The sequence below is a fragment of the Polypterus senegalus genome, chromosome 2 (genome assembly GCF_016835505.1).
Source record: "Polypterus senegalus isolate Bchr_013 chromosome 2, ASM1683550v1, whole genome shotgun sequence".
Lineage (NCBI taxonomy): Eukaryota > Metazoa > Chordata > Cladistia > Polypteriformes > Polypteridae > Polypterus > Polypterus senegalus.
This window is the reverse complement of record NC_053155.1, coordinates 192,089,922-192,114,320: the sequence shown is the minus strand read 5'-3', so window position 1 is coordinate 192,114,320 and position 24,399 is coordinate 192,089,922. Positions and strand designations below refer to the sequence as shown.

Below are 24,399 nucleotides of genomic sequence, written 5' to 3'. Positions count from 1 at the left end.
ACAATGTAACACACAATACTAGCCACTTTTCAGTCAGCCTGCATTCTAATGTGCATTTCTAAAAATCAGCCATACAGTAATTTTTAAAGGGAAATAAACCCTGTTTTAATTCTACATTTTTACATAACAAGACAAGTACAATTATCTAGTCTTCAACAAGTCCAAATAATTTGGTAACTCTAAGCACAGGTAATAAACACTGTCATTATTAAAATAATAAGAAATAAAAATAAAAATAAGCCAACATGCGGAAGCTTTAAGTGAAAAAGTAAGTACATCCATAATACCTAAGAAGATAATTGCAATCAGGTGCTGCAAATCATGTACACTTGATTATTTGAAGATCAATAAGAGCTACCATCTCTATATAAACAGAGAAATAAGAACCATGAGGTTGCTGGAAAGGTGTGTGCGGCACTCCCGATATCTATGAAAAATGACAAAGGTACAAGTCTTGAAAGCACTGGGGCCTCATGTATGAATGGAGCATATACACAAAAATGTTCAGTGCGCCTGTTACCATGCTCACATCGCGATGTATAAAAACTAAACTTGGCATAAATCCATGCACATTCTCACACCAGCTCAATCCATTGCAAATGCAAATTTTAGGATCGTTTTGCAAACTGCCGGCACCCAGTGTCACAGCAGCACTGCTGTTCCTGTGTGGTTTTGTTTTATTTTTTACATTCACATCCCTGACACGGGTTTATCAAATACACTGAAAATAACCGCATATTGTTTATAAATTTAAGGCATCTGATTGTAATCATCCTGTAACACTAAAATGGTTCCTGGAATGGCCAAACTATTCCAAACACCACAGCTGCTTTAGCGTTGCTACTTTCAGTGCACCACTCACTGCCTCAGCCATGTGCACATTCTATTTGAACTTCTCCCATTTGACAAACACTTCAGAGCCTTTCCTGCATGAACCTTGCGGTTCAGAAGCAGTTTCACCCCAAGAGCTACAAATGTACTCAATCAGTCCATCAAGTGCTCCTGGTAGAACTTTTTGTTAACTTGCACTACAGTTGTAGTACTCCACAACCTGAGCCACTTTATGAACCATTTGCACTATATATGTACATGTATATTGTACTTAAGCTTTCATATTGTGTATTTTTCATTGTTTTTATTGTATTATTATTATAATTAATTATATTGTAGCGACCCGTGGAGGAGTCTTTTAAGATTTCGAGCCGAACTCTGCCGTGCACCTCTCGAAGCTGTCGGCTAGCGGCTTGCCAGCGTCATGCGCAACTGCACCCAGCTCTTTAAGAAAGAGAACACTCGTGCCCCATACACCGCACGACTCCGAGTGTCTCGGTAGTTTGCTTAGATAAAATCTTAGCAATAAAACAGCTCTGTCCTGTTGTATCTTTTATTACAGAAGATAGTCAGAAACAAAAGCTCAACATTATTGCTCGGCCATTGCCAAGGTCACGCACAGAGACACATTTCAATAAATTGGTACTTTTTACAAAATAAATAACCCCCGGACGGCGATGTCCCAAACCCACCCAACCAATTAAATACAAACACACCATTATTTACAACACAAATGACAATACGTAAATGTCGACATACAATAAGCTTTTTATAAATTACCCATAAATTCCCCACAAACTATTTACATAAATTACCCATGAGGCGTCACTCCAGCGCTTGCTGCGGGTTGTTACACAGCCCCCTCCTAAGAGGGTTAGTGTCCCCACAACCCTACTCATCACAGATAAAATCACGTAAATGTCCTGGCCGTCGACGGATACGCTTTGTCCTGCCGGAGGTGCCGTCACTTGTGTCGGGCTCAGTCCTGTCAATGTCTGACTCGGTGCCGGGGGTGGAGGTTGGAGAACCGCTTGTATTTTCGAGTTGTTGTTGTTCTGGGGCCAGTGGGTGGTATGGTGCTAAACGGTCCTTGTGCAGCACCACCCGTCTGCCTCGTCCAGGCATTGGACTCGGAAAACGACCTCCGATATTTTGTCCAATATTTCCCCCGGTCCTTGCCAATGGTGAGCTAGTTTTGGGGACAATCCCCGTTTCCGTTGCGGGCAAAATACCCACACTTTGTCCCCTGGCTTCAGCGTCGGGCCATGAGCCCGTGAATCGTAAGCCCGTTTTTGGCGCTCCAGCTCCCTCCAGGGCCTCCCTGGCCAGTCGATGAACGGTGTCCAGCCGCTCTTTTAGCCGTCTAAAATAATCCATTTCGGGCCCACCAATAATCTCAGGCTCAGGGGGTGAGCCAAACACTAATTCCACCGGCGCGAGTAATTCCCTTCCAAACATCAGCCCGCTGGCGTGCATTGGCTCGACTCCTGCACTGCTGTCCGATATGCCCATAGGACCAAAGGCAAATGTTGGTCCCAGTCCCGCTGGTGTTGACTGGTCAGAATTGCCAGTTGAGTGGCCAGGGTGCGATTAAATCGCTCGACCAATCCATCACTTTGTGGGTGAAGGGGGGTGGTCCGGGTCTTTTTCACCCCCAGTCGCTGACACACCTCCCTGAACAAACGGCTCTCAAAGTTCCGCCCTGATCGCTGTGGAGCTCGTCCGAACTCCAAATCAGTGAACATTTCATCCACGAGTTTTGGGCAGCTGTGGGGCACTCTGATCCGAACTGCATACGCCTCTGGCCATTTGGTAAAGTAGTCCATTGCTACCAAAGCGTAGCGATTTCCGGCTTCCGTTACAGGAAAAGGACCCAGTATGTCCACGCCAATTCTCTCCATGGGTGCCCCGACCAGGTATCGTTGCAATGGCGCGTGAGAACGTTGACCAGGTCCTTTTGTGCAGTGCAGACGTCACAGCAGTGGGCGTGTAGCTCTGCGTCTTGCCGACACCCGGGCCAATAAAACCGCTGCCGTAGTCGACGCACTGTCTTAGCGTTCCCGTAATGTCCGGATCCAGCCGCTCCGTGGACCCATCGGAGGACCTCGGCGCGCAAAGCCTGGGGAACCAGTAGTTGTAGCGGCCAATTCCTCCCGGTGCGTGCCACCGCCTGTAGATTACGCCATCGTGCAACTCCAAGTTGCCCAACTGAGAGTGGAGTATTTTGAGTTCAGGCCCCTGTGGCGACACGGTTTGCCAGTCGGGACGTTCTTGTGTCTCCAACCAGCCCTTTACCTTTTCTAGTGCTTGATCGTTCGCCTGTAACTGCCTCAATTGGTCAATAGTGTACGGCTCCCCTACTCCAACAGTGTCATCTATCCTTGCGGATGCGGACGATGGCCCCAGCCCCCTTTCTTCCTGTCGGCGGCAATATCGACATTCATTGCTGAGGCATGGACGCCTGGAGAGGGCATCAGCGTTGGCATGCTGCCGTCCCGGTCGGTGCTGTATCTCAAAGTCATATTCTTGTAGAATCTCCATCCACCTTGCCACCTGGCCCTCTGGTTGCCTGAAATTCAACATCCAGGTGAGGCTAGCATGGTCAGTCCGCAGTGTGAACCTAGTGCCCAATAGGTAGGGCCGAAAGTGCCGTGCCGCTAGGATCACTGCCAACAGTTCCCGCCGAGTGACACAGTAATTCCTCTCCGTCGACTGAGGCTGCAGCTGTAATAAGCTATCACTCTTTCTCCAGCCTCCCCCTTCTGTGAGAGCACGGCCCCAATCCCCACATTGCTAGCGTCAGTGTCCACCACAAAAGGTTGGTTGGGGTCAGGGTACGCCAGGACAGGGCGCTGACGAGGCCAGCCTTTAACTGTTGGAAGGCGGCTGTGCAGTCCTCCGTCCACCCAAACTGTTGGCCCTTACTCGTTAGTCGGTGCAAAGGGCTGGCAATGGTCGCAAAGTTTTTTACGAATCTTGGTAGTAGGAGGCTAAACCCAAAAGCTCCGCAGTTCAGTGATATTGGCTGGTGGGGCCAGTTGCTCACGGCAGTCACCTTCGCGGGTCTGTAGCCACCCCACTCGCTGATTACGTGCCCTAGAAACTGAGTCTGTCGGGCGAGAAGATTGCATTTCTCAGGGTTTAACCGCAACCCGGCGCTACGAATGGCGGTCAGGACCTCCCTTAAATTGTGCACCGCCTGGTCAAAGTCTCTGGCATGAATCAGCAGGTCATCTAAATAGACCACACAACGGGTTCGGGGAATGTCTTTTAGGACCCGCTCCATTAGTCTTTCAAAGCGTGGCGGCGCATTACAAAGTCCAAACGGCATTACCTTAAACTGCCACAGCCCTTGTCCGATGGTGAATGCAGTTTTGGGTCGGTCCTCTGCTGCCAGTTCTACCTGCCAATATCCACTGCGCAAGTCCAAAGTGCTGAACCAACGGGATCCAGCCACATAGTCCAATGCATCATCGATGCGAGGCAATGGGTAAGAGTCTTTTCGAGTGACTGCATTTAATTTACGAAAGTCCACACAAGGCGCCAACCCCGTTTTCTTCCGCACCATGACCATGGGTGCGCCCAGGACTGTCCGAAGGCTCAATGATGTCGTTGGTTACCATCTCGCGAATCAATTCTTCGGCAGCTTGGCGTTTTGCAAGAGGCAATCTGTGGGGGCGCAACCGAATGGGGGCGGCGTGGCCAGTGTCAATGTGGTGTTTGACTAACGAGGTTCTGGTGCAGTCCTCTTCTCGAGCCGCAAAATGTCCACAAAGTCGTTCAATACTTTCTGGAGTTGCTCCTGCTGTGGCGTGCTCAGCTGTTCACCACTTCGATGGCCCAATTCCTCCACAGCAGCAACCGTCTCAGTGGATGGGTGGTCGTGTGAGGAAAACCGTTGGGGAGCACTGGTCTGAGCTGCAATACTCTCCTGGGGTCCTCTTCAGTCCCTGCATCTTCCGAACAACGGTCGGAGCCGGTGAGCCGTGGTGTCCAGGCAAATCCAAGCTAACAGCCCTTCCAGGATGATTCCAGCCCGATTGAGCGACACAGTCTCATTACCTACGCAGAGGATGGCCCTGGACACATCAACACATGCTCCCCAGTGGGCCAGCAAGTCTAACCCAATTATGCATTTGTCTTTAATGTCCATGAGCCAGAATTCGTGGCTGGTCTGGCTCGTCCCTACTACTACAGTCAATAGTTTCTTTCCGGGCATTTTTGTCCGTTCACCCGTAACCGTCGCAGTTCGATGTTAGAAGGAGTCCAGTCTTTTGGAAGAGGACCAGCTGTTTCGGCAACACTCCTCTCTGTAATAGACAAATAGTGGACCCGTGTCCACTAAGGCACTACATGGCCGTCCGTCTATAATGCAGTCTAGGTATAGTCCACCTGAAAACCCACAGCCCCACTTTAGGGCAGTCATTGCGGAGGGATGCTGAAAATTGGGCGAGGGTCCCTCACGGCCTCACTCCAAGTCGTTTCCCAAGGTGATGTTGTACGAGGCAGGGGACTTGGAGCAGGGCAGTCCCTGGCAAAATGCCCTGGTTCTCCGTGATCGGAAACAGCGGTCCGATCTTTGTCTCTGTCGGGGAATTGATGATGGCTGGGCGACTGACCTCCACACCCTCAGGCTGGTCCCTTTCTACCACTCGCTCAACTGCTCTCGATAGCGGCTTGGGCGTGATGATTGACGTGCGGAGACCCAAACTGTAGTACCTCTTCAGCCCGTTCAGCCTCCCGTAGTGCCTCGCTCAAATGTCTGGGCACGACAGACAGACATGCTGACGAAGACGCTCTGGTGCAAGGCCCGCAGGAAAGCATGAAGACTGAGTTCTTCCCTTGCTGCTGTCGAGAAAGTAGGGTAACCTTTCCGTACATAGACCCTGATGTCAGCTGCAAATGCTCCCACACTCTCACCTTCACGCCGATGTCGGTTTGTCAGCTCCTCCCTGCTGTGTTCCGCTGAGGTTCTCTGTCCAAAGCGACGGGTGAGAGCATCGGTGAGGGCCTGAAGATCACGACACTCCTCAGGCGGCAGGTCGATGAGTACCTGAAGTGCGGGACCCTCCAAGGCAAGGGCCAAGTGTGTTGCAGCTTCCTCGCAGCTCCAACCATTGTGAAGAGCAGCCAGATCCACTTGTGCAAGGTATGGCTCCAGGGGCGTCAACCCGCTGTATCGTGGCAGCTTAGCGGGTGACCGTGTGGGGAGGACCGGCCGACTGGTGATTTGGGGTGTCGTTGCGGCAGCTACAGGTTCATTCCGGCCGTGCCTAGAAGATCGCAACACTGTCCGGGGAATACTGGCACCCTCAGGCCAGTTTGTCCTTTTTCTCCGTGCAGTTCTGCTGATCAGGCGCTCCAACATAACGCTATTTTCCGAGATGGCACGCTCTATTTCTTCAAGACTCTGTTCCATGACGGCGTCTTCTAAACAGCCTGGTCTCCCACTTCTGACACCAATGTAGCGACCCGTGGAGGAGTCTTTTAAGATTTCGAGCCGAACTCTGCCGTGCACCTCTCCGAAGCTGTCGGCTAGCGGCTTGCCAGCGTCATGCACGCAACTGCACCCAGCTCTTTAAGAAAGAGAACACTCGTGCCCCATACACCGCACGACTCCGAGTGTCTCGGTAGTTTGCTTAGATAAAATCTTAGCAATAAAACAGCTCTGTCCTGTTGTATCTTTTTATTACAGAAGATAGTCAGAAACAAAAGCTCAACATTATTGCTCGGCCATTGCCAAGGTCACGCACAGAGACACATTTCAATAAATTGGTACTTTTTACAAAATAAATAACCCCCGGACGGCGATGTCCCAAACCCACCCAACCAATTAAATACAAACACACCATTATTTACAACACAAATGACAATACGTAAATGTCGACATACAATAAGCTTTTTATAAATTACCCATAAATTCCCCACAAACTATTTACATAAATTACCATGAGGCGTCACTCCGCCAGCGCTTGCTGCCGGGTTGTTACAATATTATTATTTTACCATTTTATAGGAAAACAAGTTTATGGAGGTTTTGTATATTGAATCTCATTGTACCATACAATAACATTAAGGGAATTCAATTCAATTCATTAGAAGACAGTGCATATTTAAAGATGATGACAACTGGATTCTAAGTCGATTTAGATTTCCAAGAGCCATCTTCTTGAAGCTCTTGATATCATTTTTAAGATAAAATGCATTAAAGTATGTATATTACATTATACAAGTAAATTGTTAACTTCATTTAAATAATGTATACTGTTAGTAATTAAACACACAGTGACGCAGCGGTAGCAATGAGCTGGTGCCCCATTCAGGGATTGGTCCTGCCACAACCCTGGATGGACAGATGGATGGAATAATTAAACATGTACTATGAAGATATTTCAATGTTCTTTAAATGTTTTGAAGAATCAGCGTTCTAAGGTAACAGATGGAGTGACATTTATTACTGAACTTATTGTGTGGCAATTGGTTACTTGTAGAAGGAAAAGGAAGGACAGGTCATTATGTTTGAAAGAGACAGTACTACTGCAATAAATTATTTCATCGAGGGTCGGGCATGTCCCAGCAAACATCTTGTGGAAGACCAGGAGTAATCTCTGAACAGGGTGCCAGCTCATTGCTACCACTGCACCACTGTGCCCCCTTGTTTAATACATGCTTTAATTCCTATCATCATAAAAATTATATCAAGTCTACATCTTAGTATTTAAATTGTTCAGAGATCTGTAATATCATGAATATTATTTATTCTGTGTCCTGTGGGCAATGACCCACTTTTTCACGCTGACTTTGATATCTGACCACTTCTTCATTTAGGGCACTGTGCAACTTTCTGACTTGAACTTTCGAGTTTCTCCCACTATGTATCACTCTATCAACTTCCTTTTGTTGTTTATACCACTGCTTAAGCCAATAAATAGTACGCTTTTCCTTGTCTCAACTTCACATTCCCTGAAATTCTTTTTTCACATGCTTTTTCCATTGTCTTTTAACCGAACACTGAACGGAAAGGGCCATTTATATTGATTTTCATATTAAAATATGCAAAATTCTGGGAGGAATCGGTGTGGAGCAGCAGGCGCATGCACAAGCATTACTTTTCATGCTGACAGGGATTTATGTAGCGGAAGTGTGTGGAAGTTGGTTTATGCACTGTTTTGGGCATATGCACATTTCCACTTTTGTCTGAATGCCATGTTTTAGTGTAAATTCTATGTATGGCATTATGCATGGGGCCCCTGATGCTTTCTGTCTTGCTATATGGTTCCGAGACATGAATGCTATCTAGTGACCTGTGACGAAGACTGGACTCCTTTGGTACTGTGTCACTTCGGAGAACCCAAGGTTACCGCTGGTTTGCCTTTGTGTTGTTTGAGCGGTTGCTCATGGAGTCCCAAATAAGGCACATTCATTGTAAGAGAGCGTCAGTTACCCTAAGGGTGATCCGGCTCTCAGAGCCCTCATTGTTGAGGACCCGAGTTGCTGGACCAGGCCAAGGGGACACCCACATAACACCTAGCTGCACCAGATAGACGGTCATTTCTGGAAGGTGCGGACTGGACCACGTGTCTGCCTGGGGGTTGCCAACCAGGATCCCGAGCTGTTTTGTCATGTGCTGCATGTTCCCCAACCTGACCTGACCTGAAGTACAGTCTGGAACATTAAGGTTTGTGGTAATACAATGTCATAGACAAAGTAACTTTCATTTGTAAGAATCTCAGAGAAGAAATTGAAGCCACTGATGTGTTTTGGAGGGTTAAGTAGCAATTTCCAAAATATTTGAAGTCCATTATTTTACAGTAAGAAGGATAATTTATAAATGGAGTATTTTTAAGACAATTACCTAACTGCCCAGGAAGATGTACCCCAGCAAATTTACTCAAACATCAGACAATGTGATGGTTCAAGAAAGTCAAGAACCAAAAAGTTGCATCCAGGAATCTTCAGGTTCTAAATTAACACTGAATGGTCACAGTTGTATTTATTTATAATTAAAATAAGGATGAACAAGTATAATTTTAACATAAAGAGAATTGGGTAAAGCTGTATCTCTAAAAAGAGTACAGCTTGACAAAGTTGCAACTGAATATATCATAAGACTTCTGGAACAATGAAGACTGACAAGACCAAAATGAAAAACAAACACAATTAATACTACAAGAACCAACCTTAAACAAGGTTGGGGGGAGATGAAGATTTTGTTTTATGTTGAGACCATAAGTCCCAAATGTCTTAAACTAATTGTGTCCACTATAAACTCCTCGTTAAACTGCAGTATTCTAGAAGAAAACATGAACACATTTGTCCAACAGCTAAAGCTTGACAGAAATTGATGAATGTCTAGATCTCAGTTCAACAAAGATGTGTATAAAGGAATGTGATAAAACTTCAATTAACCGAATAAGTATAAGGAGGACCAAAATTGCTCCAATAATACATAAAAGAATAACAAACTCATACATATAAAAATGATCATTTCAAGTGACTGATTAAGGTGGGTTAAGAACACCCATTTTGACATGCGGCTTCTGAATGTTGCCTTATTTTGTTGAATAATGACAATGTAAAATCTGCTATGTACAGTTTGTCTTCTGAGGTTACATTTATCTAATATTAGGACTTGGTGAGGGAAATGGAAATGTAAACCATATATTTCAGAGATGGTGCACTTATTAAGCAAAAAACTTGGATCACTCCAAAAAAATATTTTTAAATCTAGTTAGTATCTGGTAGTTGAATCATGGCAACTGACAAGGCTGCTTGGATGATCAGTGAAACGTATCTACCTAACAAGAAAGAAGTCCAGTTGCCATAGCTAAACTAACAGATAATTTCACTTAGATGACTGAGAATCTTCACAGACAAAGTTAGTTAGTGTTTATTTACTTGTCAAGACACTACAATATATAACAGTAGAATGAACATAAGAATTGATACAGTAATATCTTCTAGTTTTAAAACAAGCCAGTATTTTGAATGGCCTCAATCTGCCGTATCTTAGTGCTATGATAAATTCTTTTAAGCTTCTTAACGGTTCAGTTATAGCTCTTTTGACATTGGCTGCTTTTTCCTCATTTCCCTGTCGAATTAATCTGATGCAGGGTAAGCGAATTTGAATTTAGAGCTTAGAGGTGGTCAATCTAATAGTGTTGGTGTTCCACCTGCTAAAGAATGTCTTACTTGTGTGTGCAGGGTGTCTGGCATTATTACTGGTGCCAAAAATTGAAGGTTTTAAATAAATAATTTTTTTTTTCCAAAGTTACACCTTGATGAATTAAAATTTGTTCACAATTCCCAGCAGTGATCATTTCATTGCTTTGACCAAGATCCCCTACAGCACAGACCAAAATACACACCCAGAATGACAGTCAAAACTGTGCTTCACAGAAAGCTACAGAGTAAAATCAGCATACTACCCACTTGTCTTATCAAATCTTCATGAAGCAAAAAATTTAAAATTGGAATCATTACTACATAAGACATTCCGACAGGGGTGTTTTGCATACTACAGTCCCATTGCTTTGTTGACTTTCTGCAAGGACTGTTTCTAAGCTGCAACACGTCTTATAAGACCATTTCTTTTAAGATTTTTTTACATTGTTAAAGCATTACTTGGTGACCGATGACTCTGCGAGCACTAGATATTCTTCTAGTTTTTTTCTTCTAGTTTTGGGATGCATGCCCTTTAGCACTTTCTGTAGATTTATGAGTTGTTTAAGTCCCTTAGTATGTTTTATAGCTATGACAGTGATGTCACTATGATGCCATCTTGTTGATAATTTACAAGTGCCACTTTTTTTTGTCCTAGTTTTGCATGACCACAACTATGCTGTTTATGTCTACAAAATCTGTTACTAGTTTCATAATATCTCTCTTACATCTGTTACTGTACATCTTTGATACACAATCCATATTTAAGATGGTAGGACTTTATCCATGTATTTGTTTTATTAGGATAAACTATATGGTGTAAGGACCTTTTTGCTCGCTCTCTTTTGACTTCAGTTTTTGCTTAAGTGTACTGAACTTTTAACAATCATTACTTTTGACTTCATTCTGGTATTCTGGCTCTATTGTCTGTTCCTGACCTTTTCTCAGCACGTCCAGAAAATCCACTTTGGTGTGTTATTGCTTGATGTCTGTACCTTTGTTTAATATAAAACCATGATTTTATGTCTGTCAAAGGTTATCCATTTCCAAAGCTCTTGTCAAAGCACCCCAGGATTTGTGGTTACTAGTCAGTACATCTATTTATTTTCTAAATTACACCACTAGCACACCTGGTTCAGGTAATCATTACTTAATTAATGTAAATCAAGTGTACTGTTGGTGGTATTTAACAAATAACATAAAATTCCTGGAGTACTTCGACTAGAGGTTTGTTAAGCAAACCTGGACTATTCTAGTCATCTCACAAGATTATCAGTACATTTCTGGGAAATTAAAGAAATTCTTGTTATTTTTTGTCATTTTGATGTTTGACTTTATTTCAAAAAACACGAATGCTAAAGAGAACTATTTATTTTATTTGGTCTGCCAAGACCTTTGCACAGTTCTACCTTTTTCCACATGACTAGATGCAGTTGCTGGTTCTTAAAGAAAACAGTTATCCACACTAAAACCTACCATGAAAAAATTAGTAGGAAACAGTAAATGAATTTTAAGCATGAAGAAAAAAATGGTATTTTGTGGTTTCAATAGTCGTTTGTCAGTTATATTGTAATTAATGTGATTCTGAACAGATTTTAAAAACTTTGACATAATGAAACTTTAAAAATGGCAAAAAAACACCAAATTAAATTATGATAACTTAACACCCAGTATCCTACATTTGATACTTTATCTTATTATTCAGAAAGAACATCACAAGCACTACCAGAGATATTGGTAGTAACCCTGAAAAGAAACACTGAGTGTTTCAGATATAAAAAGACTGTGAGTAGAAAAGCTTTCAATTATTTACATACAAAAAAGGTTTCAAAAGGGTCAGAAGTGCCTCCGATAAAAGCTAGAGCAATTAAAGGATTAGTATCTAATTTGTTAATTCTGATCTAAAGTCTGATAGAAAACTCCTTTGTACCATGTTCCTGTTACTGGCAAATTACATTAATGAACCAAACAGTAACTTGGTCACACAACCAGTAACTGGAAGGTCATCACTAATTGAATTACCCGGTCCTGTCAAGGCAATTTGCCTCAGTGGCCGGCTGATGAAACACTGTATATAATCATTATGTGGCATCTCACAGAAGAGAAGCTTCAAATGTAATTGATTGCAGGTCTGATTCACAGCTGATCCCCAAGAGACTGAAATTGCCAATGATAGATTGCATTACTGGAGAGGTGTAGTTGAGGGTAAAAAGCATCACAGTGTACACAAGTTCTATTTATAGATCAACACCTCTACGATTAAATAAAAGTGGAAAGGATGCTTTTTGATGAGAGCATCAAACTATAATTAAAATTAAATCTACATCAACCCTTGTTGAAATACCCTCCTTGTATAATTTTTTGGTGTGTTTTTAATACTTCAGTATGATTATTTTAATCACTCTTCCCACATTTTGGTTTTCTATTTGAATTATGCACACATTAATCTCTTCAAAAAGTCTATTGCATTAACCTTAAATTTTCTACCAGATTATTGCTGGGAAACACTATGAAAGCTAAGCTGTCTCGGTTTCTTTGTTCCTGTAGACCTCTTGCATTTTTGCCAGCATTTTTCCAAATATTCCACCACAAATATATAATGGGCAGATCTACACTATCAATTCTGAGTCACAGTGCAGAAACGTTTGCATCAGATGAAATGTTCCATTTTATAAGGCAGTTCATGTTAATAGACAGTCAGTTGCTGCAGTAAAAATGCTAAATCATGTGTAAGTATTCCTGACAAACTTCTAGCACTCTATTGTTTTCACTCCTGGTACAAATAAATAAATAAATGTCATTATATATTGGATGTGCCATGTTAGTAACAATATTTCTTGTTACAGCAGCATTGGGTATGTTAATCAATTCACAGTTATAGCCTTGTTGGTTGAATAATTTTACATTGGGTGTAGATGAATCAATGAAATATACTATAACTGTTGATTTGCTCAAGAGAACTTGGTCTGTTAAAATGCAGAGTCTTTCTCTCATCTGGCTAACACAACAGTTTTTCCATTGATGGTATGACAAATTTGACAGATAGCTTGGGAAAGGACTTCATCATACAGGACATATTTCAGTTACGGAAAGTGTAACAAGACTTAAGTAAGATAATCATAATAAATGAAGAATACTTCCAATGAAAAGGCAAAATGGTTATTTTGGCACCTTATTGAAGAGTGAGAGTAACTTACAATGACAGTATCAGCAATGCAAAAAATTTCCATTTTGCTAACACAGGGGTATACACCTGACATGTGGACCTCATCAGCTTAAAAAGCTCTCCTCTTTTTATAATGAATATAGAGTCTCACCAATTACTACATTAAATAATTCAACAAACTACACTTGTCAACATTAGCACTAATAATACACATGGCAGACACACAAAAAATAAAACATAATCCTAAATATCTTGAGTATTCATGTAAAAAAATGGGGAGGGAGACAACATTTCCCTTTTGCCCAACTACAGTTTAGGCTTTTGGTCTTTAAAAATATAACAATAAATCTATGATTTTTAAGCAATATGACTTATATATATAACTCATTTAAACTACAGATGTGTGTCAGAATCTTTTTTTAAATTGCCAGCGTAGGGGAAAAAGACCCCTATTTGTCCATGGCACAAGTTTGCTGAATTACTGAAACAAACTAATAATTAAAAAGTTGATTTTATTTTTCTATTATTAAACAAGCTTACATTTATACAATATGAAAATGCATTGAAATACTAGTTTATATTTTATTTTAGTTATACTCAAGATATACAAGTAAATAACTTTTCTGTATGGTGATGTTTCAGCAAATTATCATTTTATACTCTGTAACAATTACGGTTGTCTTCAAAATAATATCAGGTTTATTTATGTTCAGCACAATTGCCAGCAATGTTATTGTCAATTTCAGTTTTAAAAGCAGTCATTTTGCCACTTATTGTAATTAGAAACTAATATTTTACACAAAATGTTAAAAAAGGATTATACAAAAAAAATCCAGTAAGCATAGCTATATCACTACTTTGAAAGGAAAGCAAACTGACAAAAATTCAGAATGCTAAATCTTTAGGAGCAGGTAACCTCCACAGTGACCAGATTACTGACAATATCCATTAGTTTCAGCATGCATTATCTGATAGAGAAGGACATGGCAGAGGTATCACAAGCAGAAGGATACAAAGGGTGAAGGGTATAGTGACTGTTACATGGAAAGGAAAATAAATCTGAATAAATGAATGTGGTCAGCTCTGCTAATGAAAATCGGCTTCTCTGTGTGCATGTTGCTTAGGTAAAGCTGTTAGTCTTTCAGAGGGCGTGCCAGTTCAAACAGTCATGCCGGCTTTAATGGGCTTGTGCAGCCTAAGCAATCCATCTCACAGCACCTGCCATCTATCTTATTCTTCTCCCCAATGACATGTCTTGCACCAAACCACCTGCTTCAACAGGGATGATTAGGAAGCTCATAAGCAAATCATGTTCTCTCCTGGACTGGGGAATCAGTTTTTAAACACATATGGCTTTGTCCCTTCTCTTGGCCACCTTTGAGTAAGAAAAGGTTGTATTTCTCAAAAGGCACTATTCTTTTCAGTGTTGCTTCCTGTTTTCCTGAAAGCAATACAGGACCCAAAAAAGCATGCGGAACTTGGCTTAATAACAAAATGCTGCCACAGAACTAGTGTACTAGATTAAAAGCCCCCAGAAAATGTATAGATCACACAATGTTTTGCAGTGTGTTGCCATTATCTCAAATTTGTTTTAAAACACAAAGTTTTAAAATATCCCCAGCAAACTCCACAAAGACAGCAGAGAAGAATCACAGACTTTTTCCTAGAGAGACCAGTTCCAAATAACCTTCATCAAAACACATGTCTGCATGGGCTGGCTTTACTAATATCGTTTTGTGCTTCAATGCACAGGAGGAAAATTGAAAATTGAAGTCTAATGAAAAAAAAGCAGACAGACTGAGAGAGATCCTAGAGGGAAATGAATTTGACTCTAAAAGGTAAAATACTTAGATTCCAAACTCCAACATTAACAAATGGTTCTGTATGATAATTTTAAATCATATTGTCCAACAATAAGAAATAATACCACTGGAATCACAGTGCCCATCTTACACAATTTAAATAATGATGTGAAACAAAACATTTTTCAGTGTTTGAAGTCCTTGATATATTAATTTCTTCATCTGTAGATTGGAAACTGAGACAAATTACACAAGTATTACACATTTTATAAATTTTCTGATTGGAAAAAATGAGTATGCCATGAGGCAAGCTGCTTTGAAAATTTGACTTTGCTCTGCTAAAGTAGTGAGTCATTATAAAAACACAAACTGCATTAAAACATCCAGTGCCACAAATATCAATTTCAAAAAGTGTAGTATCAAAAGACAATAAAAAAATAATGCACATATGTATATTTCTGATTTACTGCTTAACTAATCATTTAAGATATTCCATATATAAAAGCCCAGGTCTATCCACCATTACTTGCTTATTATTATTAACTCAATGCAGTATTCATATATCAGTTGCATTTTCACACAGAAACAAAAACATAGAGAATGTAGGAGATTGCATTATGTTTGTGGGACTTTTATGGTATTTTAGTTTGAAATGGAACCCTTTGTGTTACATTCAGATGTCACCAATCCATTTGTGACTGTACGAAATCAAATGATAAAATTAACAATAATTAGTTGAACTAGATGGAGGTCTCCTTGACTGCATTATTCGGCTCTACTTATTTATGCGAGTCAGCCTTTTCCCACATGAAGATTATTAAATCCAAATAAATGTAAATGCAATAAATGTGACCATAAATGTATTGAATTGTTATTGTGCCATAAAGGTTATTCAGTTATGCAAGGTACAACAACATGTATTTTATGTATAAAGTATACTCAGTATATATATATAGTGCATCTGGAAAGTATTCACAGCGCATCACTTTTTCCACATTTTGTTATGTTACAGACTTATTCCAAAATTAATTAAATAAATTTTTTTCCTCAGAATTCTACACACAACACCCCATAATGACAACGTGAAAAAAAGTTTACTTGAGGTTTTTGCAAATTTATTAAAAATAAAAAAATTGAGAAATCACATGTAGATAAGTATTCACAGTCTTTGCTCAATACTTTGTCAATGCACCTTTGGCAGCAATTACAGCCTCAAGTCTTTTTCAATATGATGCCACAAGATTGGCACACCTATCCTTGGCCAGTTTCGGCCATACCTCTTTGCAGCACCTCTCAAGCTCAATCAGGTTGGATGGGATTCGTTGGTGCACAGCCATTTTAAGATCTCTCCAGAAATGTTCAATCGGATTCAAGTCTGAGCTCTGGCTGGGCCACTCAAGGACATTCACAGAGTTGTCCTGAAGCCACTCCTTTGATACCTTGGCTGTGTGCTTAGGGTCATTGTCCTGCTGAAAGATGAACCGTCGCCCCAGTCTGAGGTCAAGAGTGCTCTGGATCAGGTTTTCATCCAGGATGTCTCTGTACATTGCTGCAGTCATCTTTCCCTTTATCCTGACTAGTCTCCCACTTCCTGCCGCTGAAAAACACCCCCACAGCGTGATGCTGCCACCACTATGATTCACTGTAGGGATGGTATTTGCCTGGTGATGAGCGGTGCCTGGTTTCCTCCAAATGTGACGCCTGGCATTCACACCAAAGAGTTCAATCTTTGTCTCATCAGAACAGAGAATTTTGTTTCTCATGGTCTGAGAGTCCTTCAGGTGCCTTTTGGCAAACTCCAGGTGGGCTGCCATGTGCTTTTTACTAAGGAGTGGCTTCCGTCTGGCCACTCTACCATACAGGCCTGATTGGTGGATTGCTGCAGAGATGGTTGTCCTTCTGGAAGGTTCTCCTCTCTCCACAGAGGACCTCTGGAGCTCTGACAGAGTGACCATCGGGTTCTTGGTTACCTCCCTGACTAAGGCCCTTCTCCCCCGATCGCTCAGTTTAGATGGCCAGCCAGCTCTAGGAAGAGTCCTGGTGGTTTCGAACTTCTTCCACTTATGGATAATGGAGGCCACTGTGCTCATTGGGACCTTCAAAGCAGCAGAACTTTTTCTGTAATAACCTTCCCCAGATTTGTGCCTTGAGGCAATCCTGTCTCAGAGGTCTACAGACAATCCCTTTGACTTCATGCTTGGTTTGTGCTCTGACATGAACTGTCAACTATGGGACCTTACATAGACAGGTGTGTGCCTTTCCAAATCATGTCCAATCAACTGAATTTACCACAGGTGGACTCCAGTTAAGCTGCAGAAACATCTCAAGGATGATCAGGGGAAACAGGATGCACCTGAGCTCAACTGTGAGCTTCATGGCAAAGGCTGTGAATACTTATGTACATGTGCTTTCTCAATTTTTTTATTTTTAATAAATTTGCAAAAATCTCAAGTAAACTTTTTTCACGCTGTCATTATGGGGTGTTGTGTGTAGAGTTTAATCCATTTTGGAATAAGGCTGTAACAAAATGTGGAAAAAGTGATGCGCTGTGAATACTTTCCGGATGCACTGTGTATTATATATATATATATATATATATATATATATATATATATATATATATATATATAATTTTTAATGTAGGTAGATCATTTCAACCTGGTCATTTTAAAAGTAGCTTGCAAGCTGAAAACGTGTGGGTACTCCTGGCTTATATTAATGCGCTTTCTGACACTGCTTAAAAATTTTTAATAATGAGGAGATCAGGTGAGTGATGAAAAAACTATGTTCTGATTGCACACTTCCCTGGTGAAATTTACACAAAAATGTGCATTGAGCATGGGAAAGGAGCTATATAAATAAAATGTATTATTATTAAATGTAACTTAATTCAGTATTTAGTACATTGCAGAGATAGTGCTTTTACATATATGGGAGAATGGATGACAAACAAGTAATACTACATACACATCAAACAAGTGTTTGTGCATAATGAAATCATTTAATGTTCAGTCTCATCTATCCAACATACATTTTTTCAGAAATCTCAGGTGCCAATTTATCTACCTCCTTGTGTTTCTTTTTAGGAGCATTAGTTATGTATACCATCTCAATTATGCTGAAATAATTTTTGAGAAATGCCATTTTAACTAAGGATGATTTTCAAAACTTCTGCATAATCAGGCACTAAATATATATACTGTATGTTTTGATAGCATATCACAGCAATTTGACTGTTTTCAGAATCATTTGATATTTGATTGAAAATGCAAACTCTGTAAAAGTTTCTGTATATATGGGAGCTTTCTTCTTTCCAAAAGGCAAGATGACACATGTCAATATAGTGTACTAGGATAGCAAAACACTTTGTATTTCAAAAGCTCACTTTAAATGTAATATTATAACTAGAAACTTGCAAACAAATTTAAAGTTGTATTCAGCATCTTTAAAGTTTTAATGACCACATACAACTCAAAGCTCTCTGAAAATATGTTTGTATTATTATTCTCATCTTTTAATATACACTTCAGGTATTCATTAGTCCTGTAGTTATAACTACTCTTACTAATTAATTAGTAATATACAGTCTTGATTAGTGTCCATTGTGTTAACATCTAAACTCTGTAGGTTAGGTTATAGGTCATATACATGTACCTGTGCAATTAAATAAGTTAAATAGGTTTAATTTTAATTAATTGTAAATTGGCACTCAAGGACAAAATACTTTTATTTAAAAGGGACATTTTTTATTCTATCCTTTAAGAACTGTTTTCCATTTCTTCATTATGGCTTTCTATTCTTTGATTCATATTATACAGGGTGAGCCAAAATGAAGCACCACATTTCTCAAGGTCATTGTGCAAGGTAGAGGTAGCCAAGTAGGTTGGGGTAAGGGTCCTTCGATAAACGATCCCTTGCAGTTTTCAGTCGGCAACATGTCTTGGTCCGGTGTGCACTGTGCTTTCGCTGTCAAGCCATTCTTTAAAAACAATGAATCCATCATCACTACAAAACGCGCCTTCCGAAAGCACTTACGCATTCTTCCTAGCAGTAACATCCCAAATCAGAAAACAATTCTTCAGTGGGTGGCTAAATTTAGACAGAGGGGTACAACATTGAACAGAAAATCTCCAGGCCATTCTCAGACTGAATGAACACCTAAAAACATCCAAGCTGTAAAGGCATCAATTTTGCAGTCTCCTAGATGTTCAGAGCAGCAAACATGTTTCTGCCTTAAGCATTTCCAACACATCTTTGAGGAGGATTTTGCATGAGGACCTTAATTTCTGTCCATACAAAAAAATGGTAGTGCAGAAACTCACTGAGAGAGACTGGGAGAGCCATAGAGAGTTGTGCGCAAACATTATGCACACTGTTCATCGAGATGCCATCGTCATGTGCAGCGACGAGGCATATTTCCATTTGAATAGTTGCGTAAATGAGCAAAACATTCGCTACTGGGCTGAAACCAACCCTCATGAACTTCATCAGAGACCCCTGCACAGAATTTGGCATTGAAGGCCCTTACTTTTTGTGAAGAGGGGGGAACAACGGTCACTATCACTTCAGAACGTTACATTGAAATGCTACAGAACTTTTTGTGGCCCCAACTGAATGTGGTGGATGCCTGGTTTCAACAGGATGGAGCAACAGCTCATACGGTGCGAAGATCAATGCAACTTTTGCGGGAGATGTTTCTGAGGAAGCTGATCTCACTGCATAGCGATGTCAGGTGGCCTTCACGTTCTCCTGATCTCGCTCCATGCAATTTCTTCGTGTGGGTCTATCTCAAGTCGAAGGTATACACACACCAATCTCAACACCTTGAAGCCCTCAAGGACACTATTCCCCTTGAAATGGACAAATGAGTCATGTGAGCGTTCACATATCATCTTGAAGAGTGTATCACTAATAATGGCCACCAACTTGAAAAATTCATTTTTAAAACACAGTGAAAAAAAATCTATTTTGTATACCCTTTCTAGTGTCGTAATGATATTTACTTTATCCTATAGCATTTTTGTAGAATAAACGTTTGAAATGTAGTACTTCTTTTTGGCTCACCCTGTATTATGTGGCTTCTAAATCATTGCTTCTGTATTATTTTGACTCAGGATTTTTCATTTTTTAAAAGTCAAAATTACAATTTGATTTCTATGGAGGTTTTTCCTGTTAGTTTGAAAAATCAACAACTACTTTCTTACAAGCAGTTTCTATTTGTTACTATGCTCTAAATAAAAATTTCCTAATATATACATAACATTTGTATTGAAAAAAACTTTTATTCATTGAGTTAATTTTATTAAAAAATATTTTTTAGGACTTTGAAGACTAACGTTATGAACAAAGCTTCAACACTTTTGTTATTATGGCTAAAAGAAATTTATGTTCTAGTACCTTTCTCTATAACTTAAAAATGGACAAGGCTAGTAAAATCTCTTACCTGCGCCAATGAGTTGTATTTTCGAAACAGCCATATTACAAGGAGCATGAAAAAGCTGCAGGAAGATTTTTAAATTAGTTTAAACTATGCTTATTATAACAAAAGTTATTTTTAAGAAATACATAAAAATAAACCAAGACTGAAATTTCACAGCAGATTTGCTAAACAAATGGTGAATAATTATATATAAAAAATAAGTTTAATTTACTATTTACTTGATTATCTGCAATTAAAGTTTCAAAACAAGCAAATTACAAGCAATGAAAAATTGTTCACAATAATTCCAAACCAACAGTAACTATTAGTATTGCAGAGACAGAACAGGTAAATGAGAAAACGTGCTGGATGAGCATACTCTATATCTACTCACAGCTGTTCATAGTTAGTTAGAAGTTGTGCATCTAAAACAGAATATTTCTAAAAAAAAAAAGCCATTAAAGCTGCAGTTAGGGCATTACAACATAGTAGAAGAGCAAAAGTAAAGTTGGATTTTCTTATAAGCAAGGACAAAGTTTGCACTTCTCTTACATTGCATTTCTGTAGGACCACTAGTACAAAAACGGTGACATTAATATGAATGCTTGATAATAAAAGGAACATGTATAACACAGTATTTGCTGTAGAGCTGTGATTTCCTTATGGCTTTCAATAAAATCGCATACTTCGGACAGTGAATATGGTCAGACTTTTCATGGGTAGTAGTTGCATACAGAGGGGAGTCTAAAAGGTAAAAAACAAATGTTGGTGCTTTTTGAATTGGTTTTGTATGTAAGGTAATAAAACATTCATTCAAGTTATTCCTGCCCAGAGTGAACTCAGATTAATGAAAGGGACACTTAGGGCCAACGACTTAAACAGTATGGTTGATCATCAAGATTTTAATTTCCTTGTCAAGTATAATCTGGCTCTTGTCATCAAAGGGAGCTATCCGCATACAACTGGGGCCAGGGATGTAGCCCACTTGCCACCTGGATGCATGCACAACAAATCCTCTGTAATAATAATGAAAGATTTATTACTTTTTACAAGGTGTTTCTATCTCGTTAACAGAAGAAAAAAAATGCAAAACATTTGCACAGATAAACGAGAGACAGTTGGCACAACTTTTTGTTAAAACATTCATATTTGAAGGTGCTTTGCACTTTCTTGTTTTCAATCTATCTGTACACTTTTTCTTCCATCAAACAGATAGAAAGGCCTTATAAATAGTAATAACTACATCATAACTACTGATATTTCATAGAATCTCATTTGTTTTCGGACTCAAGAAAGGGGAGGTTGGTCTCCTATAAGGTTTGTTTGACTTTAGAGAATATGGACCTATAGTCCTATATAAACATCTGTAGCAGAGCAACGGGCATTAAGAAAACTCCTGTCAATCATGAAGAATCCACTGCATCCACTGAACAGTGTCATCTCCAGGCAGAGGTGTAGCTTTAGTGACAGACTTTTGTCACTGTCTTGCTCCACTGACAGACTGAGGAGATCGTTCCTCCCCCACACTATGCAACTCTTCAATTCCACCCGGAGGAGTAAATGCTAATATTACTCAAAGTTAACGTCTGCTTTTACATGAATTTTTAATTACTCTTTAATTTAATATTGTTTTTTGTATCAGTATTCTGCTGCTGGATTACGTGAATTTCCCCTTGGGATTAATAAAGTATCTATCTATCTATCTAGTGCATGGCTTGAAAGTTGGCTGCAGCTCTGCAAGCCAGGACTTCAAGATCAGTTTGCACTACATGTCTGTTTTGTACATTACTTGCACATAACAGACTCAAAATGTGCGTACACAACTTTCCATACAAAATTCAGTATTTATAAAAGAACACCTGATGGGAAAAAGCAAACCCATCAGTATGCAACATTTTGCAGAAACTGGAAAATAACAACAACCTTAATCAAGTAGAGGAATACAGCCAAACTAGCTAAATGATGACTCACGTGCGCAATAATTCATATCACTGAGCCGTTATTATAATGTGCATTGATGTGGCAAACATATTAAAGTTTAAAAGTGATAAATATAATATATATAGATTATATTTCAGTTCCATTTCAAGAGGGCCAATGCTGTGTACTTGTACTGAAGATTTTTTTTGTTTTTCATTCAGTTCAGCCTACCAGTTGTCACTTCTCAGGATTAGAAACAAAAGCAGATGTGATTCACTCTGCATACAGAAAGCTCTAAATGTCAAGACCTACTGCCTATTCATACGTATTCATTCATCTAACGGTTTGATGGCTTGGCACTGCTTGAAAATAATGCAAATAGTCATATATGAAAGGAACAAGCTTTTAAGGACCGGTTGCGTTTTTTTTAATCATGGTGATGGCTGACAGAGCAACTCACAGAGCCTAATGAGAATGACACTGCTTTTGTTAACCATGAGCAGTGACATTTCATTACTACACAACTCAACTGTGATGCTAAGATGAACTTGACGAACCTCATGCCTTGGTTGCCTGGGTCAACCCATGAGTCATATATTTCAAGACAAAGTAGCATTTGCAAGACAATTGCTCACAATGCTTCTGAACGTGACACTACAGTAACTAGCTGGACCCATAGTTTATCATATGGCCTAAACTATTCATTATAACAGAAATTATGTCATTAACTGCGCCAGGCAATAGTGTCTTCCAATTCAGAAGCTGGCACCTTACACCTTTCCCAGTTGAGTATAACATTTATAATCCAGCAGTAAAAATGCAATGAACAATAAATCAATACAGAACAACCATATATCTACTCTCTCTATATATAAAATACTAAGCCTAAAAGTGCAACGATTTTATGTCGCTTTTTTTGTCATTCTTTAAATTTGGCTTATTTTAAAATCTACATACATATGTATGGTATCATTCTTTTCAGAATTTATCGAACTTTAATGTAATGTTGTTAGATTTTCTGATTCTTATTCTGTTTTTAAATTATAAGATAAAAAATAACAAGAACTCACATCCTGCAAGACGAGGCTTTGTGCCAAGAGATTTAACCACGCCTGGGAAAATAAAAGACAAAGAGTAGGACAGCTGCTGTATAGGCTTTTAAATGCTCGAAGCGCCACACAAGATGCAGATCACACGGCCTGGCAGCAGCAGCAACAAGCCAGCAGCTGATCGAGCAAAGTGGAGGTTTAAAAAAAAAAACTGTATGTTTCCCATTGTATCACCATTTAAAAGGGGTTTTTGGAGGAGCGACCACGCCTTCTTGGGGTGCGTTCAGATCCCCTCTTCATAACTTGACTGGCAGACATGTGAAGTGGCTGCTGCATAGCGCAGGCCGGGTGGGGAGGACAGGGCGTAGGGGGTTGGTTGGTGAGCGAAGCAAGCAGGGGACCCCCTAGCTTTTATAATATTCTCCTTATAGCCAGCTAATGTATCCATCCATTATCCAACCCGCTATATCCTAACACAGGGTCGTGGGGGTCTGCTGGAACCAATCCCAGCCAACACTGGGCGCAAGGCAAGAAAAAATCTCTGGGCAGGGTGCCAGCCCACTACAGGGCGCGCGCACACACACACCCACACACTAGGGACAATTTAGGATCGCCAATGCACCTAACCTGCATGTCTTTGGACTGTGGGAGGAAACCGGTGCACCCAGAGGAAACCCTCACAGACACGTGGAGAACATGCAAACTGCATGCAGGGAGGACCAGGGAGGCGAACCTAGGTCTCCTAACTGTGAGGCAGCAGCGCTGCCAGTGCATCACTGTGCCTCCCCCAGCTAATGTACCCCTCAAATGATAATACTGTAGGGGTGCAAATCCAGCTGAAGTAGTGATGTAGCACATGTGCGAAGCATATCAGGCAGTGACTTGTGAGATAAACGTGAGGTATTGTATGCTTACAGTACGAATGTGGTAAAGTTCTATGCATGGCTGCTACAATTCTGTAATCTCATTAAGGCCTTGTAAAGCATTAAAGAGAAATGGGAAAAAAATCTTCATTAAAGCCAGCCACATGTCAGATTTCCAGGAAAATAT

The 24,399-nt window shown here is 40.2% G+C and overlaps 1 protein-coding gene across 4 annotated transcripts in view; it reads right to left on the bottom strand.

The window, feature by feature from the left end:
• The window catches only part of si:dkey-100n23.5 (cyclic AMP receptor 3), a 676,569-nt gene that overhangs the window by 629,948 nt on the left and 22,222 nt on the right, over positions 1–24,399 (bottom strand). For 2 of the 4 annotated variants that reach the window (XM_039745090.1, XM_039745093.1), the window contains exon 3: positions 20,405–20,459. The exons of 1 other annotated variant lie outside the window; for it this stretch is intronic. In XM_039745090.1, the coding sequence (XP_039601024.1) occupies positions 20,405–20,459 (55 nt within the window). Of the gene's footprint in view, positions 1–20,404; positions 20,460–20,774; positions 20,822–24,399 lie in introns of all 4 variants that reach the window. One more of the 4 variants, XM_039745092.1, reaches the window with a different exon arrangement.